At 34.3% G+C, this 15,998-nt stretch overlaps 1 protein-coding gene across 1 annotated transcript in view; it reads left to right on the top strand.

Moving 5' to 3' along the window:
- Positions 1-15,998, top strand: part of DYNC2H1 (dynein cytoplasmic 2 heavy chain 1) — a 177,952-nt gene that overhangs the window by 13,688 nt on the left and 148,266 nt on the right. The window contains 17 exon segments of the mRNA XM_027777052.2: positions 1,076-1,228; positions 1,339-1,437; positions 3,485-3,624; positions 3,716-3,944; positions 4,411-4,538; positions 5,807-5,922; positions 7,175-7,302; positions 10,637-10,786; positions 11,558-11,763; positions 12,662-12,817; positions 12,909-13,023; positions 13,420-13,590; positions 13,777-14,159; positions 14,924-15,056; positions 15,149-15,266; positions 15,430-15,542; positions 15,631-15,750. Coding sequence (XP_027632853.2) covers positions 1,076-1,228; positions 1,339-1,437; positions 3,485-3,624; positions 3,716-3,944; positions 4,411-4,538; positions 5,807-5,922; positions 7,175-7,302; positions 10,637-10,786; positions 11,558-11,763; positions 12,662-12,817; positions 12,909-13,023; positions 13,420-13,590; positions 13,777-14,159; positions 14,924-15,056; positions 15,149-15,266; positions 15,430-15,542; positions 15,631-15,750 — 2,658 coding nt within the window.

Raw genomic sequence — 15,998 nt, 5'->3', positions numbered from 1 at the left:
TGAACTTAAAAATGATAGTACTATCTACAGTTTTTTAATACTTTATCTCTTTTTCTGTCTGGAGAAACATTTATATAATGAATTTCAGTTTATTGGTTTCGATCAGTTTGAAGCACTCCATCCTCTTCCAACACCCTTACAATGTGAGAATCATAACATGTCTATAAAATCTGTACTGGGCAATAAAATGATGCCTCCAGAGCAAGCATTACAGAAACAATTGGAAATTCACTCCTGAGAACCATTTTGCAAGATGGAATATAGGAGCAGGGCTGAAAGAAAGGGATGTTTGGGGTTGGGATTACTTCAAACAGAATGGTGGAGACTCAAGACCAAACTGTAGGTTCAAAAATGTCCTGGCAAAAGTTCCCAAATTGTCTTTTAAATTTTTCTTGGGCTGGCTGCAGATTATGCCACAGGTTCCTTTAGTGTGCAGACTCTAAGACAGTGATGGTGCAGAAATGTTCAAAACCACAACGTAATCTCCTATTTGATATGATTTCTGCCCTACATCTTTTAGAATAGGTCCAGCTGTGGAACTTCAGATGCTTTTGCCTTCTGATTTTCTGCTGTAAACTTAGCAAAATGCATAAACCCCCCAGAATCTTGATAAAAAGCTCAGAGAAATGGAACTGCCCGAAGTTGCTGATGAGTCAATATTTCACAGTATAATTAAAAAAAAATTATTTCATTTTAAACAGGTGAAGTTGGATAGCAATTGTAAGCGTCACATTTTGGGTTTTGGTCTGTGCAGGCCAAAGAGGAAGGGAGCAGTTTAAGGTGTCATCCTAGCTTGAGGTATCTTTTTATGTGTGTGGGGCAGGAGTCTCAACGTCAGTGAATTTATTTCAAGCTCTGTTAAGAGTCTGGCATTAATCCTTTCCCAGTGTGTCGCTGTAGCTATAATATGCCATCTGTGACTTGCCACATTATTATGTCTCTAGTGCAGTAGTGAGAGGCAGGTACTCTATTTTTACTAGGAGTAAAACCATATTTCTCCTATTATTGTGTCCTGTATGCTAGCCGGTGGGCTGTATTTGTCATAAAATCTTACAAAGTTTGTATGTTTTTCAAGCATTCAAAATCTGGTCCTGGAGGAAAAGCTCAAATAACATGGGAGAATCCTAGAGAACTGGAAGCTTATATCCAAAAACTCCAAGCTGCTGCTGAACGGCTTTCCACTGAAAATAGAAAACTAAGGAAGTGGCACACAAATTTCATCGAAAAGGTATGTTTTCCAGGTGAAACTGAAATCACGTCTCTTATAGCTTACTTTACCCTTTCTTTCATTTAAGTGGTGATAAATATGTTTATTATCCTTTAAAATTCTTCTGACAGGTTGTATCGCTCATGAATATTGATCTACTTCGACAGCAGCAGCGTTGGAAGGATGGACTCCAGGAGCTCAGAACTGGTTTTGCGAGCCTCGAGTCACAGGCAGGTTTTCACGATCATATTGCAGACTGTGTACATTTGACTTTTCAACAGTAATCAAGATTTGAGACTGAAACATAGCACGATTGAATTAATTTTCATTAAGGAATTACTAGGTAGCTCAGGAGAACTGACTGTGTACTAGATGATGCCAGATGTGAGGTAAAACCTCAGATGAGGATAAAAAGGATAATTTTTTTAATGACATAGTAGTAATGGGGGAACAACAGTTGGTCAGATGACAGGGGTTAGATGAAGAAATGGGAAAACCGTAGGTCATGTATATCAGTTGTGTCTGAGCCATTAATGCAAGGTAGAATAAAGGAATTGGTACAGACGTGAGTGATCCCCAGGCAGAATAGAACATACGTATAAAATCTAGAATTAAGATGCATTTCTGCCTAAAGTAATTTAAAAGCCACATTTTTATTTGTTCACTTTTTTACTGTCAACTTTTAGAATAGTATCACAGAATTGTTTAAGTTGGAAAAGACTCTTAAGATCATTGGGTAAGATGAAAAAGATTTTGATTAAAAATATCATCTTATTGAATTAACTAGGTGATCTTGCTATCACCTAAGCTATTTTGAGTTAGCATTCAAGTCAGTTTAATTTTTTCTATAGCCTTCAGCAATAATGGTCAAATAAACAGTCAAATAAATGCAGTATTTTTTCTGTATTTTTCTTGCAATTTTTTCCATTTTCTGAAGATAATATGGATAATAAATAAGTGCATAGATTTAGCTTTAGGTTTGTAATTTCTTTTGAAATGTAGTCTGCAAATTTTTATCTTGAAGTCAGTATACTTTGTCAAAATTAATAGTCTATATTAGCTTTAACATCTGTTTGAAAATTGTTTTGGTACTACAGAATATTTTATGAGGAAAATTAACTAAATTCTATTCAGTCACTTTTTTTTTTTTTTACCCTTGAATAAAAGAGATAAAACTTAACCAAGTGTATCCTGTTTTTACCATCCAAAATTACAAGATGGTGTAGTCTTACTGCTACTGTTATCAAGATTTTACATATTTCTTTAAGAACCCTATTTATAATTGTCTTAAGGCTTAATTGAGACAATTTCAGGTTTTCTTCATCTCTGGAATCTTTCTGTTGAAAGAGTTCCTCTGGCGAGCCTTGAATTGTAGGGCAGACCTTGAACTGTGTAGCTTCCTGAAGCAACCCTGGACCACCTCCAAATCTCTGGCTGAAAAATCTCTATCCAATTACATAAGATGAGAGCCTAATAAGCTGGAAGTTTCCAATTTCTTTATCTTTTGTTGCCCTTTTGGAAATCCCTGGATGGCTTAGAAGTGACCATTTACAGGCTTGAGTGTTATGGTACGGCTTTACATATTCTTAAAGCGCAATGTAGCAGATTCCAATGAAAAGCTGAATTCCTTAAGATAAAATCTTATATCTACTTATTAGTTAATGTTGATCTGTGGAAACACACAAGAATTTTCTGAAATACTCTTTTAAAAGGTAGCTTATATATTATAAGAAAACAAAGGGTATGATACAGGTTTAGATCTGTCATTCAGCCAGCTCTGTATCTTATTTCTAGCAGAGTCTCGTGCATTGCAGAGTAACCTTGAAGAATCTCATAGTAAATCAATAGGTAATGAATTTCAGTGAATTTCTTATGCTGAACTGCCATAGAGACTGGGTTGATTTGAATATTTTTCTTTTATTCCTATATTCATTTGAAATAAATAATAGCTCTAGATCTTCTTAATATTCACACTGGTCATAGAATCACAGAATATCTCGAGTTAGGAGGGACCCAAAAGGATCATCAAGTCCAACTTGTTGCTTCTCACAGGACTACTTAAAACTAAACCATATGACTAAGAGCGTTGTCCAGATGCTCCTTGAACTCTGGCAGGCTTGGTGCCTTGACCACTTCCTTGTGGAACCTGTTCCAGCGATGTGTGGTACTTCTTTGAACTTTACTAAAATCCTGGTTTTCAGGCATTGTACTGTGCTCAGTTCCAGCTTATAGTTTGAGGAATAAAATAAAATAAAAATAAACATTGTTAAATTTTAGGGTTTCAAATCATGTGATATGAAAGCTTGGAGACAGCACTGGAACCATCAACTTTACAAAGCTCTGGAGCATCAATATCAAATGGGCTTAGAAGCACTCAATGAAAATTTACCAGAAATAAATATTGATCTAACATTCAAGTAAGATATTTTCTTTTTTCCTATTAAGAAAATATTCTGGCTCAGATTACATTCAAATAATAGGTTTTGTATGATTTGTTTCACTTTTTAGGCAAGGCCGGTTGCAATTCAGACCTCCTTTTGAAGAAGTACGAGCTAGATATTACAGAGAAATGAAGAGATTCATTTCCATTCCAAATCAGTTTAGGGGTGTAAGTGAAGCAGAGGAAGAGTCTATATTCACTCATATGACTGAAAGAAATGCAAATGGATTTCTGACTGCTTTCAGTAAAGCAGAGGATTTGTTCAGAAGGCTGACAGACGTTTCTAATTTGTTCAAGGTATTTTCAGTACTTGACTCATGCTTTTTTTTTCCCCCCATAGATTTGTATCAGTTTAGGCTTCAGACATTCTAGAAGTAACTAAACAGTGACATTTGTGCTTTATTGTCCTTTTTTGCAAGGCATATAAGCAAAAGCTTAGTAAGTCCATTCACATTAAGCCAACCACTTAAGCACATACCTAACTTGAATCATATGTACAGTTCCCATTGAAACTTAGAATCTAAACTACAGTATTAGAGCTGTTTTTTTACTCTTATTCAATATCTGTTTTGATTATCCTTAAATGTATGAATATGTCAAATCATTTTATATCTCCTGATTTTTGCACTAAGATAATCTGTAGGTAATTGTAGGAGCACAAGTAGGAGCACAAAAGTTAGAGAATATAGCTTGAAGACATTATTATAGTTTTTTAGTCTGGAAAATATTTCTTTTCCATGAAATCAAAAATAATGTTGAAAAGGAATGGATCGTAATTGGCCAAGTAGATGTTGATACTCTGGTGAAGACAAATCTTTCTAGCAAACAGGACTGGGAAAAAAACTTCAAAGCATTAAAAATGAGAGGGAAAGAAGCAGAACGCCTTCCAAGGTATAGTGTAATTCTATTCTTTTGTTTGAATAATGTATTCTACCTGATACTTTAAAGGTAAAAGTAAAATAGAAATACTCAAAGAAATACTTTATGTGGAGATACAGATAGAATTTGAAGTGGTTTTAAACTATTGATGTACTTTTTAAATGTTTAGATTTTTGTTTTTCAGTTTTATTTCTAGATACTTATTCCCTTTCATCTGCACAGCCTTCTCTGAAAACTTCATTTCTTCCTTTTTATATGATGGGAAACCCCCTCAAAATTTAGGGCTGATTCTGAAATACTACAAAACACGGTGATATTTTAACAATTCTTTTAGCTAAGTCCTGTATATCTGGAGTATATGTGGCATTTAGGAACAGATTTAGTAAATATTCATACATTAAATAATTCCTGTATTGAAATATTTGATTACTTCTTACAACTTATAGTTTAAGATATGCTACCTTAGCTTTAATTCTTACAGATATTCACATGAAATTTAGTATATTGTGTGGTTAGAGTTCTCAAATGAAACTGATAGGAATCAATGTTCAGAACAAGGAAGAGGTGACATTTCATGCAGGAGGATGGACTGGTAGAGCTTGTTGGCTAAGTGATGTTCTGAGAACTACAGATTTTCGTGAGTTCAGGGACAGGCTGGGGTGAATAGAAATTGGCTGACGTGTCTTATAGCCAGGAATCACACGTGGCTATGAAGTGGCCAGGAGGTGAAAATAATTGGTGTTGAGGGAGGATACTCAGGAAAGTATCAAATAAGGTAGCCCTTTTTTTGGTGTTCTTTAGGTATCTACTTATGGTCACTGTGAGATATTAGATATGGGGCCTTGAAACGACTCACTATAGCTTTTCTTATCTTCTTAGGGCTATTGAAGCTTGGATTGCTAAATACTCATGGAAATTAGAGATTTAAAGACATGACTGTACAAAGAATTAAAATATTTTCTACTTAAGTATAGAAATACTCCTTTTGAATTCAGTGACATTGGTTATATAAAATCAAGCAATTTTCTAATTATTTGAAGGAGCAGAGCAGAGACCTTAGTCTCCACAAAACTGCATATGTATGCAGTGGTTATAATTATTTCAATACTGTGAGTAATTTTCCCAATAAAACCTTACTTTTATTTGTAGCATTATGAGGGGGTTTGTGTCTTACTAGTTTACCCTGATTTTGTAGCCTATAGATATATGTAGATCTTGGAGATATTGACACCTAAGTGTACTACTGAATATTTGCTATTTTTTAATCTTTTGTCTTGAAGCACCATCAAGATAGATTGTATAACTGTTAATTGCAATCCTGTGAAAAATGTAGTTGATGATTTCATCCAGAAGTTGTATGACGTTCTTGTCATTTCTTTGAGAAAATCTATTCAAGGTAAATAATTTTAATGAGTATTATTGTTTCTGTTGTAGTTGGGGACATTTCTGTTAATGTAAATACTCCTTTTAAGAAATGTTTTACTCTTGGGCACAGTGAGCTGCAGAAATCACCATGCAGAGAAAGTAATCTGTTACTATTTTTCACAACAGGCCTAACCTAAGATCCCTTGATGTCCATATGCATCTTTCCCATTCACTTATTCTGGCTACATCTGTTCCAGTTGTAGAATACATATGAACATTAATCTTTTTTCTTTTGTCTGAAATAAAAATACTTTATTATTTCAGGGAGGAAAATTCCTTTAATGTTTGAGGGAGGCAAATGTCTTGGGCATTTGAGGGTAATGGAAGGAGGCATCATGAAATATAATTTAAAAATATTATTTGGTTTTTATTTCACAAATTGAAATACTTCATGAAGAGTCTTAAATAATTTAGAGTTATTCCATAGAGTTACTTGTCACTTAGATTGTCAAAATGCAGAGTATTAAAGAGTGCAAATTATTTCCCTATTTTTGGGTGTATATATTTCTGTATCTGGAGCAGGTAGGCAAAATGGAGTAAGGTGTAGATGATGAGAAGTACCAGTGCTTTGTGCTTTAAATGTAATGATCAGCACAGGAAACACAGAACAGGAATTGTGCAGGAAGTGAATTATTTCCATAGCCTGAAAGATTGTTTCCTGGAAGATGTATTATTCCCTGGAATTGTACAGCTCCTTTCTCAGTACCAAAAAGATGTACCTTGGTAGGAAAATACATCATTATACCTTAATCAGGCTTTTGTTTGGGAATCTTTTCAATATTTAAAGCAAGGTGGCTTTAGTTAGTCAGTTTCTTAAAAAAAACCAAACAAAACCAACAAAAGAAACTTCATACCCAAACCCCCAAAGCAATTTTAACATCTTGGTTTTCTCCATTTACCCAAAAAAGACCTACATATACAGATTTTGAAAGTGTATAAATAAATACCTTGAGTATTTATGTTTAATTCTCAGAAGGGGCTCTTATACTTGTAGTCTAAATCATACACTGAATAGAGTGAATTACATTAAAAAAGCTACATGTAAATACAAATGTGCAGGTTTTTTTGAAGCAGCATATAAGATTGGGGTCTGCAATTTTTTAAGCAAATGCTTTGTGCATATTGTCATATGTTATGACAATGTTGTATCGCAGTACATTTGTGATTTGTACATTTATTCAAATATTTTCTCCATGATAACTTTGTTTTCCATCTTTATATAGCTCACCTAAGTGATGTTTCTTCATTTCTCACTGATGCCATGGAAACATTAGTGATTAGGCCCCAGACTGTGGAGGAAATAGCAGAAGACAATGTAAAATATTTAAACCTACATGAACGAAAAGAAGGGGTAAGATACTATTTCATCATATCCAGAAAAACAGCTATCAAAAAATGTAATTTCTTTTTAGTATGGAAACTGATATTTAATATAACTAGTTTAGAACATGCAGTAGCCATATAGGGTTAGCACAGTGTTTTGTATCCAGCAGTAGAATAAAGTGGGTGTCTAGGGGAAAATATAAAATCAGAGTAGCATATCTGATGCTTTCCCACACTTCTAGCCTCCAACCAGAATGTTTTTGAGTTTTATGTCGTTCCTGAGCCTATAGTAACACTTGGTGGATTTCTCTTCCACAATCTTACCTTGTTTCCTCTTGAAAGCAAATACATTTGACATGCAGAATATCTTCTGGTAAAGTGTAGATTGATTTCATGTTACATGAAGGACTCCCTCCTTTTATTTTTTCACCTCTTACACACCATCTGTTAACTTTATACCATTTAAGTCTTACATTGGAAGAGATACGGACCAATCAGCCCCTATTCTTCTTAGGTGGGTCCTGTATCAGCCATCTCTTTTCTAAATTGAGGAGTTTTACTTCACCTAATATTTCCTTATACATAAGCCCACTCAGAACTGTGATCATCCTTGTTGCTCTTAAGTAAGTCTTTTCTAGTTTTGTAATAATCTTTTGAGGTGGGACGAACGGAATTTTGTACAATTTTTAAGATACAAACAAACCATTGATTTATATGATGAAATATCAGTATTATCTCTTTTATTCTCTTTTTGATCCTTGTGACTTCTAACATTTGATTTACTTTCTACTGCTCACGTTAAGCCGGCATTTTTGTAAAACTGGCTGTCGTAACCCCAAGCTATCAGTCCTGAGCTCCAGCTGTTACCTCAGAACTCAACTTGTATGTGTGAAATTTATTTTTTCACATAGATGTCACTTCATGGTTATCTACTTGAATTTTGTTTGTCACCAGTATTGTCAGTCACTATTTCTTCTAAGTTCATTCTGCAGTTCTTCATAGGTGAACTGTTTTAATGCCTGGAATAACAGTATCATCGGTAAACTTTGTCATCTCACAGCTTACTCTCCATTTCCAACTCTTTTATAAACACCTTGAGCAGTTCAGCATGGTACCTACAGAACTCCATGGGTGACTTTTTCCTATTGCAGGAACTGGTAATTTCCTCCTATCTCTGTTTTCTATTTTGTATCTCATTAATTATTTCTGCAAGGACCTTTGTTCTTATCTCAAGGTTACTAGATTTCGTTAAAAGCCTTTGGTGAGGGTTTGTTTTAAAAGCTTTTTGGAATCCAAATTGGAATATATAATTTTAATTTCCTTCATCCATACCCTTACTGATGCCTTTAAAGAACTCTGATTCTACAGAATTGTGGAATTCTACAAAAGCCCTATTAACTCCTCCCAACCAGACACTATTTATACAGAAAAGAATTCAGTTGTAAACGAATGCATCTGAGTTTGGGTGTATATGTGCACATCTGCAGTGTGTGTGCTGTTAATACACTCAGTAGAAGTCTGGTTCAGTTGCTCACAGATGCAGTTCTAGAGTCCCAGAGATATATATTCAACATCCACAGAAAACTGGCAGACCTAACAGAGAAGTTCTGGGAGGCCTCGACCTTTCCAGTTGCAACTGGAGGCCAGGCAAGTGCTCTAGGGCATCTCAAATGACCCTAGACAGGGTTTGTGAGAAACTGAATCCAGTTCTGAGTGAATGCAATCAACTGTAGCCTAGAGCAGTCCGTTTCACCCTAAAGTAGATACCTTGTGGCTGATTCTCCTGAGCTGATTTCTTAGCTCAGTTAAGAGCTTACTGTAGTTGTTTATACATAGGTGTCTGCTGTTTTGGGGGTGTCCTGGCATGTCTGAGAGCTCCATACAAGAGCTGGCTGCTATGACACAGGACACGTGTAACACCCACTCTTTTGGGACGGTGGATATAAGGCAGATGGGATAGAGTAGGGGATCTCAAGTAATGATGGAAGCCTCTGTCATTAAATGACTGAGACCTTGGTTTCTACGATCCTCTTTGGTGATAATGGAGTTTTAGATGCCTACTTGATAAGCCCATGTACAGACATCTAGTTTTATCTTTATCTTTCATGTCATTTATCAAACAGTTTCACTGTTTGGCTGCTGACTCAGGAAGGACTGTGTTAGTTTGGGTATAAGTACATTTTGTAGCAACTCTTGGAGAATTGTTAGATGTTGAAGAGAGTTAATTCTCTATAACTTACTGAACAGTATCTCGCCTTAGCATTAGTGCCTGTTTTCACCTCTTAATTTTTAAAGGAAAACATACATAACAGGACATTTTGGTAAATGTGTAAAACTGTATGTGTTTATTTCAGTTTCTTCTGACTTACAGAGTTTAAAAGAGTTGTTTTTTAAAAAAAATAGGTTGATTTGGTATGTGGGAAAAAACCTGGATTTTTTCCCCATTATCAGGTAAAAAAAAAGTGCTCTTTCATGTGAATAAAATTTCTGTTTATTTGAAGTGTCTCTATTCCTACTTTTTGTTATTCTGTATTTTTGTGGGTTAACCCTGGTAGGCAGCTAAGTATCGCACAGCTGTTTGCTCACTTCCTCACTCATTTGAACAGCCTCCCCCACCCCTGATGGGACAGGAGAAGAGGAGGGGAAGCGTGAAAGCGAGAAACTTCATGGATTGATATCAAAGTAGTTCAATAAGTGAAGAAAGAGAGAAAGAAAATATAGAACATGGATTGACTGATACCCTGGCTGTTCCTGAAGAAAAGATGTCTAATCTACCGAAACCCCACTCTACCCCATTTTATTGCTAAGCATGTCATTATGTGGCATGGAATATATCTACCTGGCTGTGTCCCCTTTCAACTTCATGCACACCCCCAATCTATTCACTGAGGATGGGCGGGGGGAAGCACTGATGCTGTGCAAACACTGTTCAGCAACAGGTGAAACATTAGCGTGTTGTCAGTATTGGTTTTGTCACAGATCCAAAACATAGCACCATATGAGCTGCTATGAAGAAAATTAAGTCCATCCCAGCCAGACCCAGCACACATACATACATATTTCCTTAATTCAGTTCTGCTGCTGTTCTTGATTCTGATTGTGGATTTCTGCAATATATAAAGAGACACTTATCTGTTTCATAGTAAACATTCACTTGTCAGGATCAAGATTTAGAACTTCTTTAAATACCTCAGATATTATTTTTTCTAGTGTTTTAATATTAAACAGTATTAAAAAAGCAGCTGTATATAAGCATATAAGCTGTGCATACAGAGTTGATTCTAATGTATTTGTTTGTAGTTTGGGTAAACAGGATTTGCTGAATTTTTACATACACATATCTTTAATCTGTTTGAATTTAGATTTTCCTCCTGTTTCAAGAGGCTGAAGATAAAAACAAGCTTTTGCGAACTGTGGCTGGTGCAGGCTTGGACACTATCAGTAACCTAAAAGCTACATGGGATAAATTTGAATTAATGATGGAAAGCCATCAGCTTATGATTACAGAACAGGTAACAATGAAAGCTTAATACTTTACCTAAAAATTTTGAGATTATTTTGAATAGGTCTGGAGAAATATGTTTTCCTTAGATTAAATAGATTCCTAAGTGTTCTTAGTTCAGTGTTAACACCAATGATACTGAGTTGAGGGAGGTCCCTTAAAGGAAGAATACTTGAACTGTTTAGAGGGTAACTAGGTGAAACTTCAGTTGAACTGATGCTGAAGTGAATGTTACGTTATTGTACTTTTGTCTCAAACAATTTCTTGGTGAGAGATAGCTTAATGAATGCAGTGGTTAACTGAGGAAAACAGGGTAACAGTTAAAAAGTAGCATTTTTATTACTTTATCATATTTTTAGTATTGATGTTTGTTTTCTTTTCATAGAACTTTATTGAACTATGTGCAGTCCTGTAATTCCAGTCCATAGGCAAATTGCTGAACTAATTTGCAGTTCTACTGAAGATATCAGTATGCTACATAGATATAACGATTTTTCTATGTGCCATAAGGTGCAGGCTAAATGAGTAGCATGTGCCAAATGAACAGGTCTTAAATACCAGCATATTTAAAAAACCCAAAGTGCCCCTTTTAAAAAAAACAAGAACAACAGAATAAAGATGAACTGGTTTTTAGGGTATTACACAAGAAGTTTTTTGAGTTTGATTTTGATCAAGTTGTAGTTACCAAGTTCTGATCAAGTTTTAAGTTGCTACTTTGATTTCGATCATAGTTGTAGTTACAAACCGTTGAAAGGATTTAATTTTAAGTCTTACTTTACAGATTGAAATGATGAAGGGGAATGTGATTTCACATATTAATATATATCTTCAAGACCTGGAAAAGTTTAAAGCTCGTTGGGATCAGCTAAAGCCAAGTGATGATGTCATTGAAACAGATGATCAAGATGTGCTTGAGAAAAGTGCTCAGATCATAAAGGAAAAAAAGAAAGAATTTGATGAACTGGAAACGGTGAAAGAAAAGCTCATGTATGCATGTTTATTTCCCTGTATACCCTTTTAATTAATGTATTGATCTTTTGCAGCAACAGTGTCTCAGAAAATGTTAACTATTTTTTATCACAACAGATAATATAAGAAATTTCATTTTATTCATATTATATGTTTTTCATGTCCTTTTTATTGATTTTACATAACACGAATTTCTATAGTGAAGTTTTTCTATAATTTCTTGGAATGAAAAACTGGAGAAATCTCTTAGACTTTCATGTAAAGGGAGTCTGTACGCTAAGGGCTTGGCTTGATTCTCACTTCTGAAATTCTCACTAACAGAAGGTTTGAGAATACTTGTCCAAGAAGAGGGAGTTATTACTTCAGTCCTCTTGTAACTTAAGAGGGCAAGAGCTGAGGTCTGCCATTTCTTGAGTAAGTGTTCCCTATGATGGAGTCTTGTGCAAAAGAAAAGGATTTTTGCTCTGTGTGCCTATTTTCAGTTTATTGTAAATCTTGAGTGGACAAAATTTTCTGTTTAAATTCTTATCTTGGCACTTAAATATGATAGTAAATAAAATCAGCATATTCTTTCCACTAACAGGAAGAAACAATCAATTAAAAAATATTTTCTTTCACGTTTTGTTTTTGGGGGCATAAAGTAATGCACTTTTCTCATAAATGAGAAAGAAATGAAAGTTTATGGAAAATAGTTATGAATATCGGAGAAGATTGCTGTGTAGGAGAGTTATTTGTCATATTCCTTTATTATTTCTATTCAAGAAGGATGCTATAAGGAAATAGCATTTGGCAGCAATGTTTTTTAATGAAACTAATGGCTTTTCTTAAAAAAATATAATTATTTCCATGTGATAACATCTTTTAAACCATAAAAGCATAATAATGTAATGTATAATACAGTGATCTTTTTATTCAGTGAAGAATGCCTTCATTTTAAATTGGAAGAGCCTGACTTCTCATTGTCTGAAGTTGTACGTCAGGATATTAAGAGTTGTGCAGAAGTCTGGGCATTGTATGAAGAGTTTCATCAAGGTTTTCAGGAAAAAGCCAAAGAAGACTGGATTACTTTTAGGTATGATTTTATTATTTTATTTTTCATCAACGTATATGTGAGGTTGTAGTACTGTGTTATTGTGACCTTTTTATATTTGATTTTCATGTAGGAGTAAAACATACCTATTTGAAGAATTTTTGTTTAACTGGCATGACAAAATAAGGAAGATGGAAGAACATACTGTAATGACAGTAAAGTTGCAAAAAGAAGTGGACAAATATAAAGTAAGATGCTAGCTACAAAGAACGGTACAAAACAAAAAATATTTTGGTATTACTGGGTAATATACTTCATTCTGTAACTCATTGTTCAATTCTTGTAATAAAATCAGTTATGATTTAACAAAATATCTTCTGATACTGTTTTGAACATTTCACTACTGAGAACCTTTTAGTTCCTTACAGTGAACAGGAGGGTCATTACAGTTTACACAGACACACATTTAGCAAAGAATTTTCCTCAGAGTTATATTCCTAAATATTAAATGCAGCCATTGAAAAATACGTGCTGTAGTTTAAGAATGTAAATTTTTGTTTTGTTTGAATAGCATGTCGCTCTATGCTCAAACAGTACAGTTTTCATAAAGACTAGATGGATTCACATATGCGTTTTTCCTATAGATGATAATCCCACTCCTAAAATATATTAGAGGAGAACATCTTTCTTCAGACCATTGGCTGGATCTCTTTCGTCTTCTGGGTCTTCCCCGAGGCACTACACTTGAGGGTTTGTTATTTGGAGATCTGCTAAAAGTGTCAGATGCCATTATAGAAAAAGCAATGGAACTTAAGGTATGAATCATTTAAAATAAAGGTACTATATTTTATTTTGTGGTGTATTTTTTGTAGTATGTTTTGTTCTGAATGCATTTTTATATTTTTATCACTATAGAAATAGAATTTATGTCATATTTTTGAATGGAAATTTTATTGCAAGCTCTGTAGTTTCAAGTTAAATCTATTTATGTTTTTAAATAGGATTTGAATTGTCGGGCCCAAGGTGAAGTCACAATCAGAGAAGCATTACGTGAGCTTGAACTCTGGGGAGTTGGAGCTGTCTTTACATTAACAGATTATGAAGACAGCCAGGGCAAGACACACAGGCTTATTAAAGACTGGAAGGACATAGTCAACCAAGTTGGAGATCATCGCTGTCTTCTACAGTCCCTCAAGGACTCTCCCTATTACAAAGGTTTTGAAGATAAAGTGTCCATCTGGGAGAAAAAGCTAGCTGAGTTGGATGAGTATCTGCAGAATTTAAACCAAATTCAGAGGAAATGGGTCTACTTGGAACCAATATTTGGTCGTGGAGCTCTGCCCAAAGAACAGGCTCGTTTTAACAGGGTTGATGAAGACTTTAGGTTAGTGTTATGGAATGCGACTTATTTTTTGTAATAGCTTTGAGCCATATAAGCTAGAACATTCTTCAGGGTGAAAATGTATGGAACAATTTAAATATGATGAAGGTCAGCAGCAGAAATTCAATAGACAGAGATGTGTGGCAGTGACATATGTCTGAATAAAGGTGGTAATGTAGGTTTCATTTAATGGAGTACATGTGAATAAGGGGTATTTTATGGAGTACATGTGAATCACATGAAATGTCAAAGATCACAAGGCAGGCAAACACAAGATCAATCTTGTCAACAGAAGCTGAGGTGATGAAATTGTGTTTTCAAGAATCATTTCTTGTTGAAGACAAGCACTTTGTTCACTAAGAAGGTGCACAGATGGACTTTTGGGAGAATTAGATAGTTTATTTGATTCAAACAAGTCAAGGAGATAAAAAAGGATGTGTTTTTTGAACTGTAGAAAGTTATGTACCATTATCTGTCTTAATTTCAGTTAAAATAACTTCTTAAAAGGAAATAAAAGTAAAGAATGGCATTGTCTTGGTTTTGGGTAGAGAAATTTTATCAAACAGTTGTTATAAAATTACATTGGAGAGACATTGATACAAATTCTGAAATGTTTCATCATTAATACTGAAAACTGAAAGTTATATATCAGATATTTATATGACTTCCCTGTCCTTTAATTTTTATTTACGTAACTACTTGTATATCATACTCAGATTACAATTGTGGTTTTTTTTTATGAATGATTCCATATTTTTTCTGTCAAGATCCATTATGTTGGATATCAAGAGTGACAATAGGATAACGTCACTGAATGCCCGGACAGGAATAAGAAGTACCTTAACTACTATACTTGACCAGCTTCAGAGATGTCAGAGATCTTTGAATGAGTTTTTGGAGGTACAGTTGACATTAATATAGTTTTCTAAAAAGAAAGGAAGTAAGTTTGAATTTAAATCAACAAAACTGATTTATTTATTTTTTTTATATAGGAAAAACGCTCAGCATTTCCAAGACTTTATTTCATTGGAGATGATGACTTACTAGAAATTTTAGGACAGTCGACAAATCCTATGGTTATCCAGTCTCATCTGAAGAAGCTTTTTGCTGGTGATGTATTAATCTTCATTTGTGAAATGTACTTATTTAGAAATTGGGTTCTTCAAAGCTAAGTAATATGTTGCAGACTTTTTTTCTTTCCACTACTAGACACTAAAGAATTAATGTTTGAGTTTAACAATATGTAACTTCATTGACATTTTCTGATTAATAGGCATTAATAGCGTGAACTTTGATGAAGAATTTAAATACATAGTTGCCATGAAGTCTGTAGAAGGAGAAACTGTGCCACTTAGAAATAAAGTTCTTCTGTCAAATGATGTAGAGGTAGGAAAATCACATCCAAGTATGTTCAAGTATCTTTGAGAAATTATTTTGTACTGTAACTTTTGAGGTTTTCTCATCTCTTTGTCAGGTGTGGCTAAACAGTTTGGCTTTGGAGATGAAGGAGACCCTGAAAAAAATGTTAATTGACTGTGTTGATGCTGGAAAAAAATCACAAGGTTCAATTGATCCATCACTCTTTCCTTCCCAGGTAGTAGTCAATCCAGTAATGTCACTGTGTAGTCCTAGATTTAACAAATAAGTTATTATTTGAAGTCTCATAAAGAAGTATACCTATGGATTTGGAAGAAAATAACCCAAACAAATCCATTTTATTCGTTTATAGTATAGAGAAATTCTTAAAAATAGGTGTTCTTATAATTGTTTTGTAAACATTTTAAATACTCAAGTCTTTTACATGGCACCTGACTTAACATTCATCTATTTATTGAATTTTAT

Source organism: Falco peregrinus, chromosome 4 (genome assembly GCF_023634155.1).
Source record: "Falco peregrinus isolate bFalPer1 chromosome 4, bFalPer1.pri, whole genome shotgun sequence".
Classification (NCBI taxonomy): Eukaryota; Metazoa; Chordata; class Aves; order Falconiformes; family Falconidae; genus Falco; species Falco peregrinus.
This window is presented reverse-complemented; position numbering and strand designations above follow the sequence as displayed.